The sequence below is a fragment of the Ictalurus furcatus genome, chromosome 8 (assembly GCF_023375685.1).
Source record: "Ictalurus furcatus strain D&B chromosome 8, Billie_1.0, whole genome shotgun sequence".
Lineage (NCBI taxonomy): Eukaryota > Metazoa > Chordata > Actinopteri > Siluriformes > Ictaluridae > Ictalurus > Ictalurus furcatus.
The window spans coordinates 26,019,209-26,045,301 of record NC_071262.1 but is presented as its reverse complement, the minus strand read 5'-3'; the positions used below and the strand labels follow the sequence as shown (position 1 = coordinate 26,045,301).

The 26,093-nt window shown below is 39.4% G+C and overlaps 1 protein-coding gene across 3 annotated transcripts in view; it reads left to right on the top strand.

Moving 5' to 3' along the window:
* Positions 1 to 7,810: 7,810 nt before the first annotated feature.
* ldb2a (LIM domain binding 2a) overlaps positions 7,811 to 26,093 on the top strand; it is a 91,564-nt gene continuing 73,281 nt past the window's right edge. Inside the window, exon 1 of one of the 3 annotated variants that reach the window (XM_053631781.1) lies at positions 7,811 to 8,213. In XM_053631781.1, the coding sequence (XP_053487756.1) occupies positions 8,082 to 8,213 (132 nt within the window). In that variant the 5' untranslated portion in view covers positions 7,811 to 8,081. The remainder of the gene's footprint in view (positions 8,214 to 26,093) is intronic. The other 2 variants (XM_053631782.1, XM_053631780.1) reach the window with 2 other exon arrangements.

Sequence of the window (26,093 nt, the reverse complement as noted above, 5' to 3'; positions counted from 1 at the left end):
TTTTTTCTTTTCTTTTTCTTTTTTTTCGGGAAAAATTGATCTCGCTCTCACAGGTTCTTTCATCATTCCAGCACATCCGCTCCGGCTGCTGCTTCCATGTGTGTTCCTCCTGCCAATTACTTTACAAACTGATCGGACAATAAAGGAAAATGTCATTTTCTTCTCATTTTTTCCCCATCAAAAAAAGTCGGTGTTTGTGCTGTGACTGCGCGCATGCGCAACAAGTCCCGCCTAATGTGAGGAGGAAGTCATAATTGAAAGGCACCTTTTCAATTAGAATTTGTTTAAGTTAAATAATGAAATAAAATATGGTGCTTCAAAGTTTTTTTTCCTTTCCCCTCTCTCTCTCTCTTTCTCTCTCTCTCTCTCTCTCTCTCTCTCTCTCTCTTCCATCCATTGGAAAAAAAAAAAAATTCACTCTTGGCAAATATGCAAATGAGGCTGCAAGCTATTACGATGCTAATGAGATTCCCCGGCAAAACGAGCCGCTCGCGTCCGTGCGCACAGGCGTATTTCATCCATATTCAAAAAACATTAGTGTGTGTGTGTGTGTGTGTGTGTGTGTGCTTGCATTTTCTCGGTGTGACCATGCGTGTGTGTGTGCTTGCATTTTCTCTGTGTGACCATGCATGTGTGTGTGTGTGTGTGTGTGTGTGTGTGAGTATTAGAACCCTACATCATCATTCTTGATCCCATCTCCCGTGTCTTTGCAATGCTGTGGATGTCTGCTGTGTTGCTCATCCTGAGACAGAAGCTTCTGGAAAACACACATCTCACAATTTACAACAAACCCGAACTACATCTCTGTGCCAATTCCGAGTGACCCGGCTTTTGACCACAGAGGCGGTGGTGTTAAATGAACACGCCGCCGTGTGACGCCGGTGTCTGGCAGACGCCGGGTCGTCACGCTGTCACCTCAACACGCACGGCAGAGTTTAATTTGTGCCTGCTGGATGACCTGAGTGGAAATGACAGCATGTGAAGGTCTTAATCAGAGGTCCTGCACTAGTGACCAGAAGGTCGAATCCTAATACAGACCAAGAGCTACTGTTACAACCTTCAGTAAGAGATTTGAACCTTCAGCTCCTTAGCTAGAAGCGTAGATCTGATCTTCTGTCAAGTGAATCAATGTAAACGTTCCTGAAGACCTTTCATGCGTCTCAATCGCACGTTCTGCCGTATTTACGTCTGGATATCCGCAGAAGTGACTAGGGAGAAAATTGCGTTGAAAGATTGGATCGAGGACATTTATTTTGACAGACAGTATCTGATTAGAAGTTGAATTGATTGGACTTATCTCCTTTTCACTACAGCACATATCTATCCGACAACTTGACCAATGCAAGAAATTCACTGCGAAATCATTCGAAATAATTATTCCTTCACTTTCATCTTTTTCCATCGATCTTTTGGACCTTTATTATGTATGTACAGTTGTGCTCATAAGTTTACACACACCTTGCAGAATCTGCAAAATGTGCATCATTTTACAAGTAATACGCAGGATCAAGAAAATCGCATTTAGTTGTTTATTTAGTCCTGTCCTGAAGAAGCTATTTCACGTAATAGATGTTTAAATATAGTCCACCAGACACGATAATAACCGAATTTACACCAACGAACCGGTGCAAAAGTTTACACACGCTCGATTCTTAATCCCGTGTGTCGTTACCTGGATGTGTTTATGTTCTGTGAGAGTTCTTCACGAGTTCCTGGTTCGTCCTGAGCGGTTAAACCGCCCACTGTTCTTCAGAAAAATCCTCCAGGTCCGGCACATTCTTCACTTTTCCAGCATCTTCTACATGTTTGACCGCTTTCCTTTAAACCGCGACTATATGATGTCGAGATCCGTCTTTTCACACCGAGGACGACTGAGGGACTCGTCTCATACACGACTATTACACAAGGTGCAAACGTTCACTGATGCTCGAGAAGGCGACACGATACATTAAAAGCCGGGGGATGTGAATTGTTATTATATTGTTTAAAGATCTTTTCTTTTTTTTTTTCCATTTAGTACCGCCCTTCAGCGGCTAAATACGATATTAACACTATTAGAAAAAAATAATGTTATTTAATTGAACCTATTTTAACAAATTTAAAAAAAAAAAAAAAGCTGAAACTATATTAACACAACTATAAGGATGTTGCACCATTTACTGTGTAAACAGAAAATGAAAATACTTGTTTATATTTATATAAAATATTGGCTTATTTCTCAATGTCTAGAAAAAGATTACTGTTTGTGCTGGCAGTTTCTAAGAAATTGTGTCCATGATAACATCAAATTCATTTTCTGTGCTGACAGGAGTGGAACCTGATGTGGTCTTCTGCTGTTGTAGCCTATCCACCTCAAGGTTGGATGTTTTGTGCATGCTGAGATGCTTTTCTGCTCACCACGGATGTAAAGAATGATTATTCGAGTTACTATACACTTCCTGGCAGCTTGAACCGATCTCTCCGCTCTTTTATCAACAAGGCGTTTCCGCCCACAGGACTGTCACTCACTCAATGTTTTTAGTTTTTCGCACCATTCTGTGTAAACTCTAGAGACTACTTCCCCATTATGATGTTTGATGTGACCATTAACTGAAGCTCTTGACCTGTATCTGCCTGATTTTATGCAGTGTACTGCTGCCACGTGATTGGCTGAATGGATAACTGCATAAGTTGAGTGGGTGTACAGGTGTTCCTATTAAAGCAGTGGTTCTCAAATTGGGGGCCGTTTTAGGTAGAGGACGTAGTCTCTTAGCTGAGAACGTTAATACGGAAGAGCCTAGCGTGAAAAAAAACAAAAGTTGATGAGGGATGCACCCTCATGCTGAAAAAGCTTGAGAAGCACAGTATTAAAGCAGACAGTGAGTGTATGTTGTTAAGACACGTTGTAGAATGATGTAGTATTTCTCACCCCAACTCTGAGTATGATTCGTTTCTGTTGATCTTGTGCAAGTACCACAAAATATACAAAAGCAGCTGGAACTAGTACCCAACTTTTTGGTACTTTTAACAGGGGGGAAATACTGTAATTGTGCTCAGGGGTGGGGCTAGCAGATCTGTTTCTTGCTGGTTGGTTATGCATACTGCGTGATAAACATGCATTAACGTTGCCATCAAATGCAAAAACACGCAGTTAATTCTCAACCTGCATAAGCCAGTCCATGCCGGATTTTTATTGTGATCATTGCGGCCAAAGTGCTTGATTTTGTATTTTTGTTTGTTTTTTTTCGTGGAAAACTACTTGCATAGGTGAAATTGCAATTCCACGAAATTGTACTGCACGCACTTTCACAGAAATGTTTGTCAGCAAATTATACCTTTCAGCCGTACTCATGTTGGACGCACGTGAATCGAAGAGGGCTTTGGCCGAATGTGCGTCGTGATGACGGCACGTGACGCGTCTTGGCCCAGATTTGCCGAAAACTTGCAAGCTCCACCGAGTATTGCGGCGTTCGCTTGCTTTTGCGTTCGTTTCTGCGATCGCAAAATCAGAAAATCCTGGAGGGACGGATAAACATTAGTGTTACGTGTCATACGGAGTGCATACAGAGTATGACACTCATACGGAGTTTTTTAGTGCGCTGAAAAGGTCACACAGAGCTAATTTTACTTTCGTATTCTCTACGTTCATTTATTTATGTGCAGTAAGTGATTTATCCTGGTCGGGTCATGGTGGGTTCGGGGGGGTTTTGGGAACACTAATGCACAGGGATTTCACACCTAGGTGCAAATTAGCGTCGCCACTCATTCACTCTACTGGTGCTGTTTGGGGAAATGGGAGAAAACCAGAGAACCCAGGGGAACTCTACATGGACAAAGGGAGAACATTTGAACAATTTCCCTCGAGGGATTAATAAAGTATATCTATTTATCTATCTATCTTTCTATCTATCTATCTATCAAATGCAGACAGTAACCCGAGCGCAGAATCAAACCGGGGGTATTGGAAGTAGCGACACTACACACTGCACCAGCATGGCGTTTCTTCTTCAATGGCTTATAAATGAAAATCATCTCCGATTTGTCACGATGTGGATTTTCCATCCTGTTGTTATCATCATTGTAATTTAAAAACCCTTCATCAGCATAACCTGTCCAATAATTTACTTGCAGTAAAAATTTGGACTTTTTTTTTTCTGTCTTCATTGTGACTGTTACACTGTTTTCTTTTTTTCATCCCATTTTCATCTTTTTGCGTCAGTTCTTTTTATTTATTTATTTATTTATTTATTTGCTTGTTTTTGTGTGTGTGTGTGTGTTTTTTTTTTTTTTTTTGGAATACAAAAAATTCTGCTGTTGGAAAAGCACCCTAAATGACAATTCTGCATTCACATGCCTATAGACTAACCCCTTAAAGTCTGGGTTATTCACCTTAAAGCGAAATTCATACTTTTGTAGTAAAGGCTATGTAGTAATGAAGGTATGGAATGTAAGTATGGGCCCAGTGATGTGTCCTGAAAGTTTAAGGGAGTAATAAATACAAAGTCTGGACTGTCTGATAGAATCTACCTAATACAAAATTCATCAAATAAAATAAGGTGAAATCAATCAGAGGAAATTTCTAGAACAGGATGTACCAGTCTATCAGTCAGAATGAGCCAAGATTCCTGCCAGTATATGTAAATGTCTGTGCAAAGTCATGCGCATGTGTATGTGTGTGTGTGTGTGTGTGTGTGTGTGTGTGTGTGTTTGGGTTCAAACCTGCCGAGGCGCCGGCGTGCACAGCGCACCATGGTGGGTTACCATAGTAACAGCGGGGAGCCTGGCAGAGAAGTGTCTATGTGTGTCCTGACCCATTTCGATTTTCCCCTCTCGCACCTCGGCGTGCCTATCTCCCCCTCCATACACACACACACACACACACACACACACACACACTCACACACACACACAGACAATCCCAATTAAAAGCCAGGCCCAAGCCAGTCTCTCTCCCTCTCTCTCTCCTTCTCCTCTGCAGCAGAGCTCAATCTTAGCCGGAGGAAAGTCAAGATATTTTTTTCCCCTGCAGAGGAAACTGTGTGGAAGAAAACACACCCACCGAAAAACTTGCTTTGGGCAAACAAGCCAACCCTTTTAAGAAATGCCGATTGGAAAGGTTTTGAGATCTTAAATAATGTAATTTTTAATTACGGGTTTATTAATAGATTTTTTCGTTAACTTTTATAATTAACTATCTCTTGGCCTGGGGCATCTGGAAGTCCAACTTTCATTTAATCTGAGGAGGTTTAAACCAAAATAGATGTCTTATCACATTAATTAAAAATGCTGAACTTGTGTGAATTAGATGGAGATTGGTTAAATTCATCCTATTGTCACGGATGGTGAAGAGATAATTGTTAACCCATTCAGCTCTGACATGACATTCCTAATAGTGTCCCAGGGTGGAGTGAAGAGGCGCGTCAGAACAAAAACCGAATAGTGTGGACAAATTATGGACACTTTGCCTTTTTATATATTATTAAGCTGACTAGGAGATGACATTTTTCCAGCATGTGTAAAGGTTCTTCATCCAGTAGGACATAGGGTGGGATCCTTATAACATGTCTAAACCACCTGTTAAATCAGAGAAGCATCGAGGGTCTCGAACTCCTCACACTATCATGGAGAGTAAGCCCACTGACCCTGTCGTGGAACCTGGTTTCTGCTGCCTCGACTCGTGATCTTGTTATTTTGGTCACTACTAACAGTTCAGAAAACTGTATGTGGTTGTTAGAAGAATGGGACTGTTGTGCGCATGGTGGCGCAGCTGATTGAGTTGCTGCCTCACAGCTCCAGGATCTGTTTTGCATGTTCTTCCCATGTCTGTATGGGTTTCCCAGTGGGAATTCCCAGTGTTCCTGGGATATGCTCTGGCTCCAGAATGACCCTGACCAGGAGAAAGTGGTTACTACCATTGTTATGAGACAACATTTTGTTACTATGAGAAATCCTTTTGTTAAGACAAGAAATCATTATTATGAGAAAACATCTTAGTATTACAATAAAAGCATCTTCTTATTACGAGAAATCAACTTATTACAACAAGAAAAGCATTTTGTTATTACAAGATAAACATTTTGTTATTACAAGATAAACATTTTGTTATTAGGAGATAAACATTTTGTTATTACAAGATAAACATTTTGTTATTAGGAGATAAACATTTTGTTATTACAAGAAAAGCATTTTGTTATTACGAGAAAAGCATGTTGTTATTACAAGATAAACATTTTGTTATTACGAGATAAACATTTTGTTATTACGAGAAAAGCATGTTGTTATTACAAGATAAACATTTTGTTATTACAAGATAAACATTTTGTTATTACAAAATAAACATTTTGTTATTACAAGATAAACATTTTGTTATTACAAGATAAACATTTTGTTATTACAAGAAAAGCATTTTGTTATTACAAGAAAAGCATGTTGTTATTACAAGATAAACATTTTGTTATTACAAGACAAACATTTTGTTATTACGAGAAAAGCATGTTGTTATTACAAGATAAACATTTTGTTATTACAAAATAAACATTTTGTTATTACAAGATAAATATTTTGTTATTACAAGATAAACATTTTGTTATTACAAGAAAAGCATTTTGTTATTACGAGATAAACATTTTGTTATTACGAGATAAACATTTTGTTATTACAAGATAAACATTTTGTTATTACAAGATAAATATTTTGTTATTACAAGATAAACATTTTGTTATTACAAGAAAAGCATTTTGTTGTTACAAGAAAAGCATTTTGTTATTACAAGACAAACATTTTATTACAAGAAAAGCATTTTGTTATTACAAGATAAAAATTTTGTTATTACAAGAGAAACATTGTTATTACAAAATAAACCTTTTGTTATTACAAGATAAATATTTTGTTATTACAAGATAAACATTTTGTTATTACAAGATAAACATTGTTATTACAAAATAAACCTTTTGTTATTACAAGATAAATATTTTGTTATTATGAGATAAACATTTTGTTATTACAAGAAAAGCATGTTATATGAGAAAAGCATTTTGTTATTACAAAATAAACATTTTGTTATTACAAGATAAACATTTTGTTATTACAAGAAAAGCATGTTGTTATTACAAGATAAATATTTTGTTATTACGAGATAAACATTTTGTTATTACAAGATAAACATTTTGTCATTACAAGATAAACATTTTGTCATTACAAGAAAAACATTTTGTTATTACAAGATAAACATTTTGTTATTACTAGATAAACATTTTGTCATTACAAGATAAACATTTTGTCATTACGAGATAAACATTTTGTCATTACGAGATAAACATTTTGTTATTACGAGATAAACATTTTGTTATTACTAGATAAACATTTTGTCATTACAAGATAAACATTTTGTTATTACAAGATAAACATTTTGTTATTACAAGATAAACATTTTGTTATTACTAGATAAACATTTTGTCATTACAAGATAAACATTTTGTTATTACGAGATAAACATTTTGTTATTACAAGAAAAGCATGTTGTTATTATGAGAAACATCTTATTCTGAGAAAACACGTTATTCCAAGATAAGCTTCTGATTTTGTTTTCTTGTAGTAACGACATGTTTCTCTCTTGTAATAACAGGACGCTTTCTTGTAAACCCGACACGCTCGTGCGTTTCCCTTTGCGTGTCCGCTATCGGATTATCCGTCTCGCGCATAATCTAGGAGCGGATTTTTGCTTTCTGCTTGTAAGTAGTGTCCTGCATTCATCACTGATTAAACCGCCTGAAACAAACACACACACACACACACACTGGTGCGGTTTAAGATGAAGCTGCACAGACTTTCTCTTACTTCCCTCCAGCTGCTGGCCAATGAGCGCCGTGCCTCCTCCTCCTCCACCTCCTCCTCTCCCCGCGTGCGTTCGGTAAACGCGCGCGGAGGCGGGGAGGCGGGGAGAGGTGGAGGTGGGGGGGGGGGAGTGTAACAGTGCCGGGAGAGAGCGAGCGCGCGCGGCGTGTCGGAGTGCGTTTCCACGTGCGCTGCGCGGATGCTGAATCGTGGCTGTGCGAACAACAGCAGCAGCAGCAGCAGCAGCTTTAAGGCTTTAGGTATCAGGCATGTCCAATCCGGCTCACGACCCGTTCTACGCCTCTCCGTTCGGGCCCTTCTACCGGAGACACGCGCCGTACGCCGTGCAGCCCGAGTACCGGATCTATGAGCTGAACAAGCGGCTGCAGGCCCGGACTGAGGTGAGTTCTCCGCGCCGTGTGGTGTGTATACCTCTCTGTCTCAGTCTCAGTGTGTGTGTGTCTTATTTGTTGTTGTTTTTGCCTGAAAGTTGTTTGTGCGTGCGCGGCGCAGTAAACACCGACATGTGCGCGTGTGTGCGCGCGCGCGTATTTGCGTGTTTTTGTTTGTGTGTTGTTGTTTTTTTGTTGTTGTTTTTTTTATGCCTTGCGTTTTCTCTCTCTTGCACTTTCAGTTGTTCAGATGTCTATTTCACTCTGCTCACTTTTGCATGGGCTTTAAATGTGAACTCCACTGTTTCCTAAGACCAGAAGTGTGTGTGCAGCAAACTCCAACTCCACACACACACACACACACACACACATTTGATCAAGTTCATGTCAGATGTTTTATTTCACAGTATTTTGACCTGAGTCTTGGGAGAACCCACGTGGAGGCGTTACTCTGAGGAATGATCCCAGCAAACTGCACAGACTTTATTAATGCTTTATTAACTTTACACTGATTTAAAGTCTCTCTCTCTCTCTCTCTCTCTCTCTCTCTCTCTCTCTCTCTCTCTCTCTCACACACACACACACACACACTGTTATCCTGAGCTGCACACATCCCTGGCTCTTTGTGTGTAGTAAGCATACAGGACTGAAGTTCTGCTCCAGTTCCAGACTTGACTCATCACCACTCATCACCCACCTCTTCCATGAACACCTAACTAACCCCTAAAACCCCACATCATCCTTTAAAAAAAAAAAAAAAAAAAAAAAAACACCTTACTCTGGCTCTTACACCTCGACTCTGCGCACTTTGCTTCTCTAGAACTCAATTAAAAGATCTTGTACGGTAGCACTGTGCGTACTGTTCTCCGCTTGATATATCGCTTTGCTTGTATTTCCTCTTTTGTAAGTCGCTTTGGATAAAAAAAAAAGCGTCCGCGAAATGAATCAATGTAAATGTAAACACAGTATTAGGATTAACCGGCTGAACCAGAACTACTGGAGTCTATAAACCAGTGCTTCTCAACCTTGGAGCCCTAGCATATTCTGACTGATCCTTGAAGATCCCACACATCGGCTAATATGTATATTATAATAATATATAAGATAAGATAAACTTTATTGATATCACACTGGGGAAATTCCCTCGTTACAGCAGCTCAATGACACACTACGGATAAGAAAATACACATTAAATAGGAATAGAATGGAATATAATAATAATATGTACACTATGAACACCTCATTGTTTGTACACATGAATACGAATAGGAATATATAAGCTACAGATGAGTAATTATAAAATATAATGTTAACATATATGGTCTGATTTTTCCTAAAATGACAAGTGTCAGATGTAAGAAATGTTCAGTTCGGTATTAACTGCCTGCTGTTCACATTGCTTTCACGTTAAGAGCGACATTTCTCTACCCTGACGTTCACATTTCACGTCGTACACGTTTCATTTAACCCCTCAGTGTGAAGTCAAGTGGGTGAACGGTCAAATGTCCTCGAAATTTTTTTTTTCTTCTTTTTTTTCGCTAACATTACACTTAAACCGATTATCACTCTCAATCATCCTTGTTTTCTTTTTAATTGAACCCATCAGTGCTGGACACGGTGCGAGCCTTGCGCTCGTAAGGACACGGCGAGTACGGCTCGAGGACACTACAGAACGAGCACGCTCAGCTACGCTAGTCAGAGTCGCGAGTGCGCATGACTAAGCACGTAGTGTTGTATTTTTACAAAAAGTCTTTGACGTATAAAAAAAATGATGCAAAGTATCATTTGAAATAATTCACCAAAATAATCCACCATTTTTTCCCCCCAAAAACTATCCCATGGACCCTCTTGTAATTGAGGAACATTGATCTGAGCAATGACACACAACCACAGATCGTGTTTGACGTCATGTCTGAACAGTTTCCTTCGTTCCTGTAGGTCCGAGGTCTACATACCCACGCACGTACGGTGTAGTCTTGTGAATGGGTCCGCGGTGAACGCAGACGTAGGTCTGTCACGATGACTACTTTTATTGGACGATGTATAATTGTATTTTTTATTTATATATATAAAAAAAAATATATATGATATAATGATAAATATAACAGCATAATAATGCAAGTACACCCTTTTAAAGCGCAATGAACTTTTAATGCTTAAGAATATTCAGATGTTGGAATTGGAAATATATATATATGTATATATATATATATGTATATCCTAAATAAGTAAAACACGAATAAAATAAAAGCACACAATTAAAACAATGAATAAAATGCACTGTAATTCAATATTGTGAATTGTTTATGCTTTAGTTATTCATTTTCCTTGTTTTAGTCCGTACAGGGCTTCACGAGAGTTTTGTGTGATTGTCGCGGCCAAAAATGCTTGATTGTGCTGCAGCTTTCGAAAATAATTTACGGAATTCTTTGTGTTTTTATTTATTTCATTTTTTTAGCAGAAAACTACTTAAGTTGGCGAAATTGCATTCGCACGAAATTGTTTGACAGTGATGTTTGGCGGTAAACGAGACCTTTTAGCTGTACGCGTGTTTGACACACGTGAATCGAAGAGGGCTTTGGCGGCACGTCCGTCGGGACGTCGTGACATGATGCATCTCGGCCCGGATCAGCGGAAAAATCGACGGTAATTCTCCTCAGAATTTCGCGGCGTTCGCATGATTTGGTATTCACAAAGCGTCTTCTGCCTTTCCGAAGTCCGAGTTCACGTGTGCGTCCGGGTCATGTCGTGCAGAAGCAGGTTGTAATATTCGGTTGATGTCGTGTGTAAAAGTCTGATTCATCTCTTATGTGTATAGGATGCGTTTGGACGAGTTCATTAACCCGCCAGTAAAGCGCTTCACACCGCCGTTCATTCGCTGTTCAGCTCCAGCTCACGCAGCTGAAGCGGCTCAATCTCTTGCGGTCGCTGTATCTGAGAAACACTTTCTGATTCCCGTGATGCAAACAATACGCACGTCACTAGAAGTGAAAGACGGGGGAAATGACTCACTTCAGAAAGGAATAAATGACCGATTATGCAATACTCAGTATCAGCTATGTTCTCTGCTATATATAATCTATCAGAAAATGTAGCAGTTTTGTGTTTTCTTGATCCGGACAGAGAGCCTCGAAGCATTTAAGAGCGAAGAAGAGTACCGTGTGGGGTAAAAGATCCCAGAATGTTTCATCCTGAGGCGAAAACGCAAACTAGTTAGCTGACTTTTCGTAACGTTAGCAACATTGCTACAGGGATAACATCGCTCGCTAGCTAACATAGCTACAGAGCAGCATGACGGATACAATCAGCTGCACTGCTTGCTTGTTGAAGATGTTCAGAAGTTTGTTTAACAGGAAAAGAATAGCGGAAAAATTGCCGTTGGCTATCATGCGTCTGCTTTGCATTCAAACAGTGACCTTTTTTTCTGTGTTGCTAAATAAATCTTTCATTTATGAAACTGAGAAGAACAAGAGCTCTATCCTCCTCCTCCTCCTCCTCTCTCTCTCTCTCTCTCTCTCTCTCTCTCTCTCTCACACACACACACACAAAGACACACACGTTATTACTTTAACTTTGCACAATGTGAAGGTCACATACTTGTTTTATAATCTGTATCGTACTTCTAGCGAGTGGCTTTTTTATCCTTTCTTTTATCCCTAGACTTTAGAGCAGCATAACTCAACATGACTCGATTGGGATGGAAAGTTAGGAAGGTTAATGTTCGCGCAATAGGCTTTCCTTATGAGTACGGAAATCGGACGGAATATAACCAGGCAGTCGAAAGAGTTTCTCCACGAGGAAGGAACGGAGAATGGACGGACCGGTTTTTAATAATGTCACAATTAAACAGGATTACATTTTATCCACGATATATACATTAAATGAATCTTTTATTGAGATTGTGTACATTATTTCCTTGCTTCTTTTCCTGCCCACACTGATCACAACACAACTCCTGGCTGAACACTGTAAAAGACAGACATATTACTGGCTTATTAGTATCAATGTGTATGTGTGGATTTATTAGTTATCTAGCAAATGATCCATTTGCAACTCTGTATATTCCAGTCGTAGGAAAATAATGTATGCGAAGCTGGAGCTCGTCTTGCTTGTCACTGGTCTTCTACCCCTGTAGTTCCCTGTGGAAGTGAATGTCATGTACCGTTAAAACTCGTATGATAAAACTGTTCTCACGATAAGCTCCACACCCTATTTTTGCGCTTCCTGAAATGCCAAACAGATGTGTGTGGACGCTGTGCGATAGTGCAGCTCGGCTGTTCGACAGAGACGCGAGCATGTGTAACTTTAAGGAGACGTGGGCTGCGTTGCCGAGATGCAATGCCACAACATCATGCATAATGCATGAGCCGTGGCCTAAGCCCTCGTACACTTCCACTTCCAGGCGGCACTTAGCCAAGCAGGCTAACGTAAACAAATGCGCAGTGTGTCATTCTAATCTCTTCCAGCTTGCGTTCTTATCGTACCGACTATCCTTCAGATTACATCTTCTTGTATGGACCATCTCGCTAAGATGTTACACCGAAGCCCGACAAATGCACTGCTGTACAGATCACTTAAAAAAAAAAAAAAAACTACCACCTAGTGCAATTTATAGAGTTTAGAGCAGGAAAAACCATCTGTCCATATTTTTTATTTTTTTAAAGGAAACGTATGCGAGTGTAGAAGATTATTTCATGTATGAGTGCTAGGGCTGGGCGATATGGACTTAAAAATATATCACGATATTTTCCGGTGTTTATCGCGATATCGATATCAGTGACGATATAAATACAGTACCGTTCGCCACTGTTTTTAGCTACAAGTGATAGCTGTGATCTTGAGCGATTCAGAAACATAAACATTGATCTAAAAGTAAAACTGACTTTCTGTAACTAAACCAGTTCCAGATTGTAGAGGTACAGCAGCGCGTCGTTTAGCGACCAACTCCTCCTCAGCTTCACGTCCGCCTTCCGCCGTACTCGTTTTCGCTCTGCGAACGGGTCGCACACAAATACGTCATCAACTAGGCTTCATGGCTGTTATCATGGGAAGACTAATTCTTATTGTAGGGAGGATTTCTACCGGTATATCGCAAACGATAAGATATCGTCCCATCCCTAATCAGTGCGAACAAAATGATGTCGGGTACAGGATAGAAATCTGTTGCAACCTGTCCACTCATCATGACAGATCTCTGGCTTGTGTTATTCGGGTAGAATAATTAAGTTATATTGTTGCTAATATGTTGTTATAAATCATTTGGCACGGAAATGAATGATACAATAACAAATAAATAATAACTAATCAATTCGAATGCATTGTCTGAGGAATAAAAATGCATTACGGGAAGAGTAAAACACAATGGGAACAAGCTATTGCAGGAAATTAATCAACGACGGGGTGGTGTGATGCGGCCGAAGCGTATTTTAATCCTTTTTATACAACAGCGAGTTGGAAACGCTAACAATTTATTGAAGAATCGTAGTTTTTTATCCATTTACAGTTACACTCGACGTTGTGGAATGTCTGGAAAAACAAACCTCTCTCTCTCTCTCTTGGAGTTAATTTAAAAAACGCAGCCTGCCATGAAACTCCTACATCCTAAAGTTGTTCCTATGTTGGAAAACATTTTGACGCCAGAGACGCCTTCAAAAAATAAGAAACAACCATCTCCTCGGAGGAAAACAAAAAAATCAACAATTACACGTTTTCGATTCCGTGCTAGAGTAGTTTAAATCCGTACTAGAGAAACGATAAGGTATTAGAACGAGTACATTCATATAAAAACGGTTTCCCTCTCATAGAGGGTTCCAAGTAGAACCTGTTTGCGTAAGAAACCTTATAAGCCCCATGAAATGAAATGTGGCTTTTTTAGTAGGAATAGGTTAGCGTTAAGCTTATCTATAAGCTGTAAGTGTGCTCCAAAAACAATGACCAAATTGACATGACATCATTCTGAGCGTCAGCTTCTCATCAGATTTTCTGTCCAATCAAATGCTCTCTAGAAGCTGAAGCGTCCCGCCCCCGACGTTATAAAAATAGCCGAAGTTGCCTTCGTCGAGAGAGAGAAATCATATCAGCAGAGACGGGGCGTAAGTGTGTGTTTGGCAGTTCGAACATGTGTACGTTTTATTCAGTTTTCAAACTGTAAGTTGGTTGAGAGGGAAATGGCTTGAATTCGTTCACTTTGAAGAAGGAGGTGTTTGTGACAGGCGGGCTCACGCCCATGGTACTAAATTTCAAGTACGGTTTAGCCCGGGTTGTGAGGTTTGCTAATAGACTGGCTATTTAAAAGGGGGGAGGAGTCACCAGATATGTCCCGCCCTGACTTCCTGTTTCAGTGGAAATTATGTCAACACATCGAATAATGCTGTACGTTTCAAGGCGCTTCACTTGGACTTTATTTATCCAAAGAGCACTCGTGGAACCCTTTTCTATATGAGTATAATATATTAAAAAATGATATAGCTGATCATAGTGACATTATTGTGGCGGCCATCTTGGGCAATCTCTTTTTGTCATTATGCCTCCTAGGCTCCGCCTTCCAGAGTTTGATAATATAGTTCTGCTTTACTTTCCGTTTATAAACGAAGAGTATTCCTGCTATTATTTAAAAAAACGAGATGACATATTTTGTCCGGATTACGTAAGGTATCGATAACGTATCTCCCAACGTAAGGAATGTAAGTCTAGGTCCCAGGATGAAGGTTTTACAGAACAAAACTATAGAACCAAACATCTCCTGGCTATAAAAATGGAAAATTGTCCATTTTTGCTCAAACTAATCTGCTTTGGATTTTGGATATGATCATTTCAGCCATCATCTACTAAATGTAACCTTTAACTTCCTGTTATGTAGAATTTCTTCTTTTTTTTTTTAGCTTCAACTTCATTTCACTCTATATGTGCATGAAAAAAATTTTCCTTCAAAAATGCAAAGCCATGCAACTGTAACAGTCACTCTGCTTTGCATATGGAAAGTTCTGGTTCATACACAGGCTATGCAAAGCACCCAAGCGTACGGCTCACCACGTTTCTGCGTTGAGCGTCGCGCCAGAAATCCAAAGCTGCTATTGAAATGAAAAGCTGACCTTTCGCTGCTTATCTCTATAACTGCATGTGACATGTAAACAGGCAGTGTGGGTCATGCTTGCCTGTTTTTTTTTCTTTCTTTCTTTCTTTCTTTCTTTCTGTGAAGCATGCTTAAGCTGTCTCATGGACAGTTTCTACCTGGCTGGGTACGACGTTCGGCTGCAGGCCGACGGTCCTGTGTGTATGCAAATGAGCCAGGCGTTTAACATGCCGAGGAGGAGCCACGCCGACCCCGGCACACGTAAGCTCATCGGCATAGTGCTCATGAATATTCGCAGATGGAAAGAGAGAGACGGAGCGAACGAGAGAGAAAGAAGCACACGGGTCGATCCATAAGCGCTCCGACAGACAAAAATAAACGGAAGTGCTTCTTTATGAATCTCCGTCTAATGGCTCTGGAACGGCACACGTTTATGTAAAAGAGCAGCAAGGGTTCACAGTGATGATCTATCCCAATCTAAAGGCAATCGATAATGCATTTTGTCGAGGAGGAACTCACTCTCAGAGTCTCTTGGAGATAAACCAATCAATGCAACTTCTCTATAGTGCCATTCTAACTGCTGTTGCCTCTGAATGGCAAGTCATTAGACAGATCATGATCATTTGTAACACCTGAGGTTTAATTGATTTTTCAGATGACAGGTAAAGGGTAGATTATTTTGCACTGGAAGATGTGAACGTCCCTTGCTACCTCACCTTCTCTTATACGATATCCCACTTAACTTTTACTTAACTATCTGCAGGGGAACGATTGATTTTTTTCATTAATGAAATGATTTTGTCAAAATGATAAGGCTCCAAATGTACACTCCTCACCCTTGTAACTAAATAGCTTTCTCATTAGTTTAACAACAACAACAACAACATAATAATAATAATAATAATAATAATAATAATAATATATTCAGCTACTTGGTTTTCATCAAAATATGACAAAAATATTGAAAAAAATTAAAGTATGCTTGCATGTGGTATTGTGATGATGATGATGATGATGGTAATGATTGTTGTTGTTCCCCTCAGCTCCTTGGCGTTTGTTAAAAGTTGATGAAAATACAACCCCGATTCCAAAAAAGTTGGGACGCTGTAGAAAATGTAAATCAATACAGAGCGCGATGATTTGCACATCTTATAAACCTATATGTTATTCACAACAGAGCGTAGAAAACAGATCAAATGTTTACACCGAGGAAATGTACCAATTTAACAGAAAAAAAAAAAAAGGTAATTTGGAATTCGATGGACGCGACACGTCTCAAAAAAGTTGGCACGGGGCAACAAAAGGCTGGAAAAGTAAGTGCTTCTAAAAAGAAACATTTTTGCTAATTAGGTTAATTGGCAACAGGTATGTAATATGACTGGTTTTAATCGTTGGATAAACGATTTTTATTTACATTTTACACAGCGTCCCAACTTTTTTGGAATTGGGGTTGCATTATTGTAATCAGTGCACTAAATCTGTGTAGGATTTGACAAAAAGAAAGTGTATCAGTTTGCACATGGTTATTCCTGTTGTGTAAAGTGTACATTCTAAAAAGTATTTTTTGAGAAAGTATCGCTATTATTTTTTTTTGTAGTCTTAGGATTGTTATTATTAATATTATTTTAATCATTATCGAGTTGTCATTGTTGTTGTTAGTAGTAGTAGTAGGAGGAGGAGGAGTAATCATAAGCTTGTTGTAATTTTTGTACTTTTACCAGTAGGCTCTCAAATTAATTCCAAATTAAATACAATTTCGTTAAAAACAACAACAGTAACAAAAGCCAATGAAAAAAAAAAGCAAAAAAAAAAACAAGTTGTGAAGTTTTAGGGACAACAATAGACAATTTATGCTCGAATCAAATGTTGTACCCTGTGAGTAAAATATACACAGCAGTTAGTCATAAACACAAGATCACAATGTGTATGTATAAATGTGTATATATATATATATATATATATATATATGTATATAAAACCAGATCTTAGTCATGGACCCAGCCTTTGAGAAATTGAGACACGCTCATGACTGCCTGCTATGTGATAGATTACACTGCAAACACAACAGTAATAGGGGAAAAACTGTATTTGTTTGAAACAATAAGGTGGCGGAGAAGCTGGCAGGATGCTCGGACAATAGTCCCACCTTTTTCCTGCGACTTTCCCACAGTTCCTTCCAGGCTACAGTGCCGGTCTGATAACAGATAAAGAGGGGCTCGGCCGTTTTTTACCAACGTCCTGTTTTCCATCGCCTTTTTATTTTCGCTCCATTTGCAGTCTCCATCATGTTTTTAATTTAAGTGTTGAGTTTTCTATAAGCCCGCAGCGAGAATGTTATATTTGTTGGATTTGAATTTGAAGCACAGAAAAGGAAGCCTGTCAACTATTTTGATTGACGTTGAATAAATAGGTTTTTTTTTTTTTTTTTTTTTTAATCTAATCGTATTAATTACTGTTATTTAAATAGCTAATATTTAAACTCATAACAAACTTGCATAATAAATTGCAAATTAATTGAAATTGTGATTTTGATCTCGGCAATTAGTGCTTTGTGAAAGGAGGCAATTAACGTGTTATTCAGCGGGATGCTTACAGCATGATAGTGAGACATTAACATGTTTCATACAGCACCGCTTACGAAAACAAGAGTGCGCGGGAATCGAGAGAATTTCTGCTGTTTGTTTTGGCCAACTCATTTCGTGTATTCCTGCAGAAGTGTTTAGAAGTGCCATGATTCATTACATGATTCATTTTTAATAAGTAATGGCTAGAAAACGTATTGGTTTTTGATAACTGGTTAAATAAAATAAAAATAACAAAAACTGTTATTTCTAGTACGTTGTCCTTAATAGGCCTGTCGCAATAATGAAATGTTGGCTGATTAAGTGTCATAAAAACTATTTCAATGAAGTACATAATTAGCTTTTTTATTATTATTTGTATTTTCTGTTTACATTATTGTATTCTTGTAATATCTGCCTAATAGTACTGCAGTAATGGACGTCCAATTATTTACCCACCTTAAACATACAAAGAAAAAAAAAGTCTCAGACAAATGCCATAGTTGCAAACAGTTAATAAACAAAGTGGGAAAAAACATGAACACCTAAATGGTCTGCACTTATATAGCACTTTTATCCAAAGCGCTTTACACTGGTTCTCATTCACCCATTCACACACACCAGTGGTAGCAGAGCTGCCATGCAAGGCGCTAACTTGCCATCGGGAGCGACTTGGGGCTCAGCGTCTTGCCCAAGGATACTTCGGTATGTGGAGTCACGTGGGCCGGGAATCGAACCGCCAACCCTACAATTAGTGGACAACCCGCTCTACCACCTGATCCACATCCGCCATGTTCGTATTTTGTTAGCAACAAGCTAGCCACTAAAACCGTGATATGTAATGTTTATTTACCTCTTCAAAACACTGAACTGTATAGTCAATGTTCTAGATTTAATGAACGAATATGTCTGTTGATTGATCTAAAACCAAACACTACTACACACAATATAAGATTCAGAGGTGCTGCTTGGTTTACTGTTGATTCTGTGAGCAGCCATGTTGATTCGATGTCAGGGTTGAGGAGAACGTCCAAAGTTCCCGAGTAGGAACTGAAATTACAAGTTACATCTTTCAGTTGAAGCCCACGCGAGTCCCGACGGAGAGTGAGAGTTCATTTAGCAGTGCACATTTTGCTGTGCCATTTGTTTTTGCCTGGACGTTAAGCATAGAGAGCAGCTTTATGTATGAAGCATGAAGTGACTACACATCTACATAATTCCCATTACTGAAGCTTACCCTCAGTTAATCCTTGTTTACTGGTCGGACACTGATAACGCCGGCTCAGATCCTGATTACAAAGGAGACACAAAGTCCAGAGAAGAGGGTGCTGAAGAAAGGAACTTGGCATTAACAAAGGATATGTTCACACTGCAGGGAAAAACGACACGTTTTTTTTTTAAAAATACATGATACGTGATTTTTAAAAAAAGACTTTATTTTTGCATTTGAAATGTTGAATTTTCCAAATTAATTAGATTCATTTGGTGTGTATTGGTTCTCTATAACAGCTACTCTATAACAGTAGTTCTGGCTGTAACATATACGACAGGTTTTTATTAATATGCTCCTTCTCATACGTTGTCGTTTCTATAGTAACAGCGAACACACGGGAACTTATATGGCGGACGCTCCACAAAACCGAAGGCCAGTAAAACCGATTTACGTAAATGTGTTGTTATTTAAACGCTTAATACCTCATACGGTAAAGGTTTCTTTGAGAAAATGTTTATAGAACATTTATGGAAGGAGTCTCCAGTGTCAGCACTTTGTAATAAACAGGATGTTTTCCTCCATGGGAAAGTCTTCAGGACAGAGAAGAGGGTCTCGGTAACATGGTGTGTGTCATTAAATTTAAGAGGTCGGGGGGGGGGGGGAGTTGGTGAGGGAGCTGCTGTTTATCATTGCTATACCATAAGTGATAACAGGAACTAATATGTTTCATGGATTTTCCACAGCATTAAATGTAAATATAACTAATTAATTAAAAATGTAAGGTTATATGGTTCTAAGAGGAATAAAAGACTTTATACTGTGCAGTTATAGGAAAATAATCATCTTCAGGGTGGTAACGGAATCATCAGTGTATCACACCGCCCTGCCACATGTCATGGCCCGTCATGTGTTATGTCTTAAATTTTGTCATCATTTTGAGTCTCAAACTAGTTTCTTGCCTTGAAAATCTTGCTGAAAGACGTAGTTGAAGTAATGTTGTGCGTGCAACAGCGTCCTTGTTGCGATCCTCCCACTCCTGGCTCCAGTCTCACACCGCAGAAAGCCAACATCGTCCTTCCTTCTTTTCCTTTTCACTGAAATTGCAGCCGTCTGCCAGTGCACATGAATGTCAAAAAAACAGCGTCTGGTTCAACTTCAGGTCCAGCCAGCATGTTGGCCGGACCATTATTCTTTTGCATATGCGGGTCAGTTTTTCAGATGTGGTAAATACAGCATGGCTCCTTTTTTGTATATTGTGTCTTTAAAAAGCTGAGATGTTACACATTCTGTTATATTTTTTCAAATAAAAATTCAACTCCTGACGATGTCAGTATGCATGCACTTAGAGATGAGTAACAGCGGTACATCTACATTGGTGTAAAGCCTGACCTTTTGGGTTGGGTTACTGCGTTCAGATCGTTCAGATATCTAAATGTTCCGTAGGTTGACATTTCCTGGGCAGCTGCAGTAGTCAGTAGTCTGAAACAGTATGGTTCATTCTTTAGCGATAAAGGCAAAGAGGTAAAGGGAAAACGCTGACAGCAGACGTTTGTAGAGTCGTTCCAACAAAGTACTGAAACTGACGCGTGGGGACATGTTTATTAAGAGAAACTAACGTGTCTTTTTCAAACTTTTCTCTAAGACATGCTTGATGTGAAGGTGTAAAAAGGCTTTCCTTCTGAATGTGGTGTGTTTTTTTGGGTTTTTTTTAGCCACATATTTAAATGCTTTTATTCAGCATGGTGTGGTACAGCCTCACAGACTTCTCTCAAACCAACTAACTCTGAAAAGTTACAAGACGACATACGGGGGTTGGCACTCGTAGCTTACAACTTGTCTTACGACTTGAAATCCCATTAAATTTCCTGCTCATTAGAATTATACAAGTCTCCCCGGTTCTGCTGCCATCTTCAGTTACAGGCTCCGAGGTCTACAGAGACCTTAAAGAGATTTCAGGAGTCCTTTAGAGCAGTGTTGTTTACAGCTACGTACAACTGCTCTGTGTCTTCAGAGGGAATCTCGCTAAATAGGTCTACTAATTACGTCCTTCTTTAGTAGTGTACTGAGAAAAAAAAGAGAAAAATCATATTTAAGGTCCGATTTATTGTTTCTTCCCGATGTAGTTACTCACACCTGTGAGTGTGAGAAATGTGTCTGTTATTTTTGTGCTATATGAAAAAAAAAACAAAAAAAAACGCAGGCGCTGTTGTTATTTACTGAGGATCCTGGGCGCCGTTGTATCTCTAAGCCGGCGGATTTCCCATAAATCCGGGCTGCTTGGCCCCGGTGGTGCGGTGACTGGGTCGAGAGGCGCCATTGGCACGCTGATGAATCCCTTTAGACGGCCCAATCAATACGGCTTTATCTTCAGGCGAGCGGCGCAGACGCGCGTGTTCGTTCACCTGGGGTCCTGAAGGAGTGATCAGCGCACTGTACATCAAAGCCCACTATCAGACAGCAGCAATCAGGAGAGAAGGCCTGATCCACTCATCTCCTGTGGCACACGAAGACGTGTGATCTATCACCCATGAGCACTCACGCTGTTGAATATGTCATCTTTATCAGTGCTGATCTGTGTTTCTGGAGCCATAACCACTGTAGATTTTTTTCACCAGTCAGTCGGGACATGAAGGCTACTACAGACGGCAGTGTTTATTACAGTACAGACATAAAACACACACTTTGTAATGGAGAGAGTTCTTAATGGACTTGTTCTGTGCACAATTTAGCACTGGATAGCTCTATTGGATCTCTTTAGATTCAAAAAAAAATTTTTTTACCGGTCTATCGTGCTTTCTTAAATGTGTGACATCTGGGAAATGGAGGCGTTTTGTCCTTTTCTTGTGTTTATAGTTCTGAAAAGTTCTGACCGACTTTCCTTGACTGAAACGTGTCTCTTTGGCATGTCTCGCAGTCACAAGCAGAGTGAATTGAAATTTAAGGACATATTATAATAATCATCATCATGATTTTATTGACCTGCAAAGAATTTTCACTAATTTATCAGTTTGTTAGTTACTATGTAAATTGGCATCTGCATATAAGAAAAGGGTTTCTTATGGGTTCTATGGATGGTTAAGAAGTCTAGGTTTCAAAAGTGGTTCTGATAGACAGTCTTTCTGTTGTAGGGTTCAATGTAGAACCTTTAGACAAACCAAAGAACCCATCCATCCATCCATCCATCCATTTTCCATACCACTTATCCTACACAGGGTTGCAGGGGAGCCTGAATCCTATAACCAGGGAACTCCGGATGTAAGGCAGGGGAAACCCTGGATGATGTACCAACCCATCGCAAGGCACAATCGCACACGCATTCACAAACTACGGACGATTTGGAAATGCCGATCGGCCTGCAACACGTGTCTTCGGACTGGGGAGGAAACCGGTAGGATACCCCCGAAGCAGGGGCCGTGCAACCCACAGCCACATGTGCAGTTTTACAACAGATAGAAACAAAGCAAGCGCTGTGCACACAGGTGGGATTTAAACCCCTAACCCCAGAGGTGCGAGGGTTAGGTTTATACCTCCTTTAAAAAAAAAAAAGAAAGCTAGCTCATTTAATCTTCCAATGAACCCTTGGAGAATTTTTTTTTTCTATCATTGTAAAAAGTTCTTATTGGGACTGGTATAGGTTTCTTGATTGAATTAACGATTTAGACCAGAAAATCTCTTTAGTTTTGGCTATCGAATGGTTCCTTCAGGCAAAACACAAATGTCAAATGTCATGCTTTTAGATGTTCTGAACTCTGGAGCCTCTCTGACCCGCCACCGAGCCCTGTCGTTAAATAACGAATTGCCTCAAGTCGTAGGTTATGGTGGGTGGTATACTGCTGATGCAATATAAATGTGGCATAACGTGATATAAATAAATTAGAAATTTGTCAAGTGATGACATTTCTATTGCAGTACAGCAAACCTATCACTTTAACTGGTTGTAAAACTTGCTCAGACGACCATTGCTACTGCCTGAAAGCTGTTCTATGCTCTTAAAAACCAGAAGAGTTGCACTGTCCCCGTGATCAAAAAGTAGCTGATCTTTTTTTTTATTATTCACCCCAGGCTAAATGACAACAACCAACGACCATAAACGCACCACTTTGTGTTTTGACATTTGCCTACTCATGTTAGTACGGATCATCACATTCATCTCACGGAGAAATGAAGATAAAGAGCTGACAAAAATTCATCATTGGTTTGGAGTTATTTATGTGGACGTTATTAAAGAACACGAAGAAGATGATTTGTTTGCGCATTGAGCCCGACTGGTCTGTGGATTGTTTTACTGCAGTTTATAATTCTCAATTCTGATTATTCAGAAGGTTTTGATCAATTTCCAGTGCAGATCTTTATAACTGCCAGAGTTAAAGCTGTAAAGTTTTCAGACACGAGAGAGTGTTCAGAATAGAAGGCTTTACGCTTTCCAGTTTCTCGGTAACAGGACGAGCGGCATACTTTACGTCTTTTTAACTTTGAGCCAGAGAAAGAACAGAGACTGGTGAGGGAACGATTTAGCCATAACGATATAGCTGCTATAACGTGTGAGAACAGGAATTAACTCGTTTCATGGACGATGTTAAATGTTGCCTCATTGTCTTTTATTCCTTACTTATCGTACTTGACTTTTAATAAAGATATAAATCAATAAAATCTTACTGCATGATACATTTGGCGAAAAAAAAAAAAACTCCGGCGACTTGGAAATATACGTTTAAATCAAAATAATTTTTCAGCAGTCATTGTATTTTGAAGTATTGATCAAATTTTGGCTATATCGCCTACCCCTAATCATAGGAATTGTGCCAAACAGTACAAACGGTGTTGTGGATATCCTCAAAACATTAACCATTCTTAATTTTTCCTAACATATGATGTAATTCTTGTTGCTTGTAATGTTTTCATTGCCTTATACTATTTAACATTAACCCCATTAACTCTAGTACACACATCTTTTCATTTTATTTTTTGCTCTACTTACTGAATAATATGCAGTCCCTCCAGGATTTAGCGATTTAGCGCTCGCAGAAACGAACGCCAGATCAAGGAAACGCCGCAGATCTTTGCAGGAGCTTGCAATTTTCTACAACTACTGCAGATTTTACGCAGATTCGGGCCAAGACGCGTCATGTGATAATCATCATAAGAGATATTCGGTCAAAGCCTTCGTCGATTCACGTGCGTCGAACGTGAGTACAGCTAAAAGGTCTCGTTTACCAACAAACATCAGTGCGAAAGACCGTGCAAAACAATTCCGTGCGATTGCGATTTCGCCAATTCAGGGAGTTGTATCTAAGCAAATTGTATCGCTAAGTTTGAAAAAAAAAGCCGCAGCAAAATCAAACATATTTGGCCGCAACAATCACAAAAAAAAAACCTCTGTGAAATATGAATATGGTTTAAGATGAATACCTTAATAATAAGCTGAGACTGTAAGGGGTTAATCAGATGTGTGTGTGTGTGTGTGTGTGTGTGTGTGTGTGTGTGTGATATTCAATATAAAGTCAAAAAGCAGTGTGTTTTGCAGCGTGTTGCAGCTGCAGCACTTTTGCCGCTCGTGTGGAGCTGTATTGATATTGTTCCCAGGGGCTGCTGAGCCATTAAATAGTGTTAATTGGTGCAAATGCCTGATCAGATTGGCCATTGATTGTGACAGTGTCGATTATCTCTCAGATAAATGGAATCCTTTAATTCCCAGTTTCAGCCGGATACCGACCGTGCCGTCCGAGGCCATTAAAATCCTGTAGCAATTAAGGTATAACAGAGTAATTAGTGCCAAGATGGAGGAATGTAATTAATGTTTGGGGTATTTTTACCTTGTTATCTCTATCTGTAGAGTGTAATGTTTTGACTTTCATAGGCACATACATTTTCATGTCTACAGTTGTCTATGTTACCATTAGCACCACGGCACCAAGCGGTGGTGCAGTATTTCATCATTACAGACAAATAAAATAAAATAAAAATGACTGTCTTACTGTCATGAATACATTATTCAGAGTTTGGTGCTATGTCATGGAGCTCAGTTTTCACATCAGTAAATGTTTTCTAGATGACCAACATGTGTGCGAGTGTGTATTGGTGTGTACGAGCGTTGACCCCAGTATTGGAAACATGTCTGTTCTGAAGGGATCAATGAGCTCTCGGAGTGTATTCTCTCCACCTGCTGACACCAACTCTGGGCTGAAGTGGTGCAGCTCAAGTGCTCACGTCAATGGAGCTCCAAAGCGATATTGAGCTGTAAGGCTGCAGCAAATCACTGCAATTCACACAACGCTGGTAGATATATAGATAAATGAGGGATTTCCTTTTTCCACTGGTTTGAGTATACAAAGAACTGACTGAGAGATTTCACTAAGGGAGTTTTTGTGTTATTCTTGTCATGTAAGCTTTAAGCCCTAAATTTCTGAGTCGGTTTTCAGGAGCTCAAAGAGTGAGTGCGATATTCATATATGAAGGAGGTCAAAAAAAAAATGTCTGCGTCCCATCTAGTTAGCGCAATCTTTAGCATTTGTGGTGTTTCCTATGAGGTAAATAGTGTGAATAATCTTAGAGATTGACGATAGCGTTGAGTTTTCAGTCAGTCAGTCAGTCAGAGCAGTCTTATTTGTGTGACGTCTGGGAAAACCCTGTCAGATGCCACAGTGGCTGAATTCAAACAGCACTAAAAGACAAACAATCATTTTTTTTTTGCCTATAATATGCTTCCACACCTCAGCCTTAAGCAAACACAAATAAATTTGACCAAAACAACACGGAAATGTTTTTATTCAGTCTACATTTTGACCTTGCCTTGCCCTCTGCCTGCAAAGATCACAGGAACCTTTGGCACAGTGTAACAAACACAGTGCTAAAAACAGTCAGTCTGCTTAAAGATGGCTAAAACCTCGCTAGATTCTCACGATTTGATCGGGTTTTTCGATAGTTACACAGCGCAACGGATTACAAAATTCTGTTTGTAATGAGATCGATGTCTGCCGCAGCGTCATCGCGAAAACAGTGAACACCGTCTGTACGGATGACCGTGGACTAAGTATTCAGGTGTT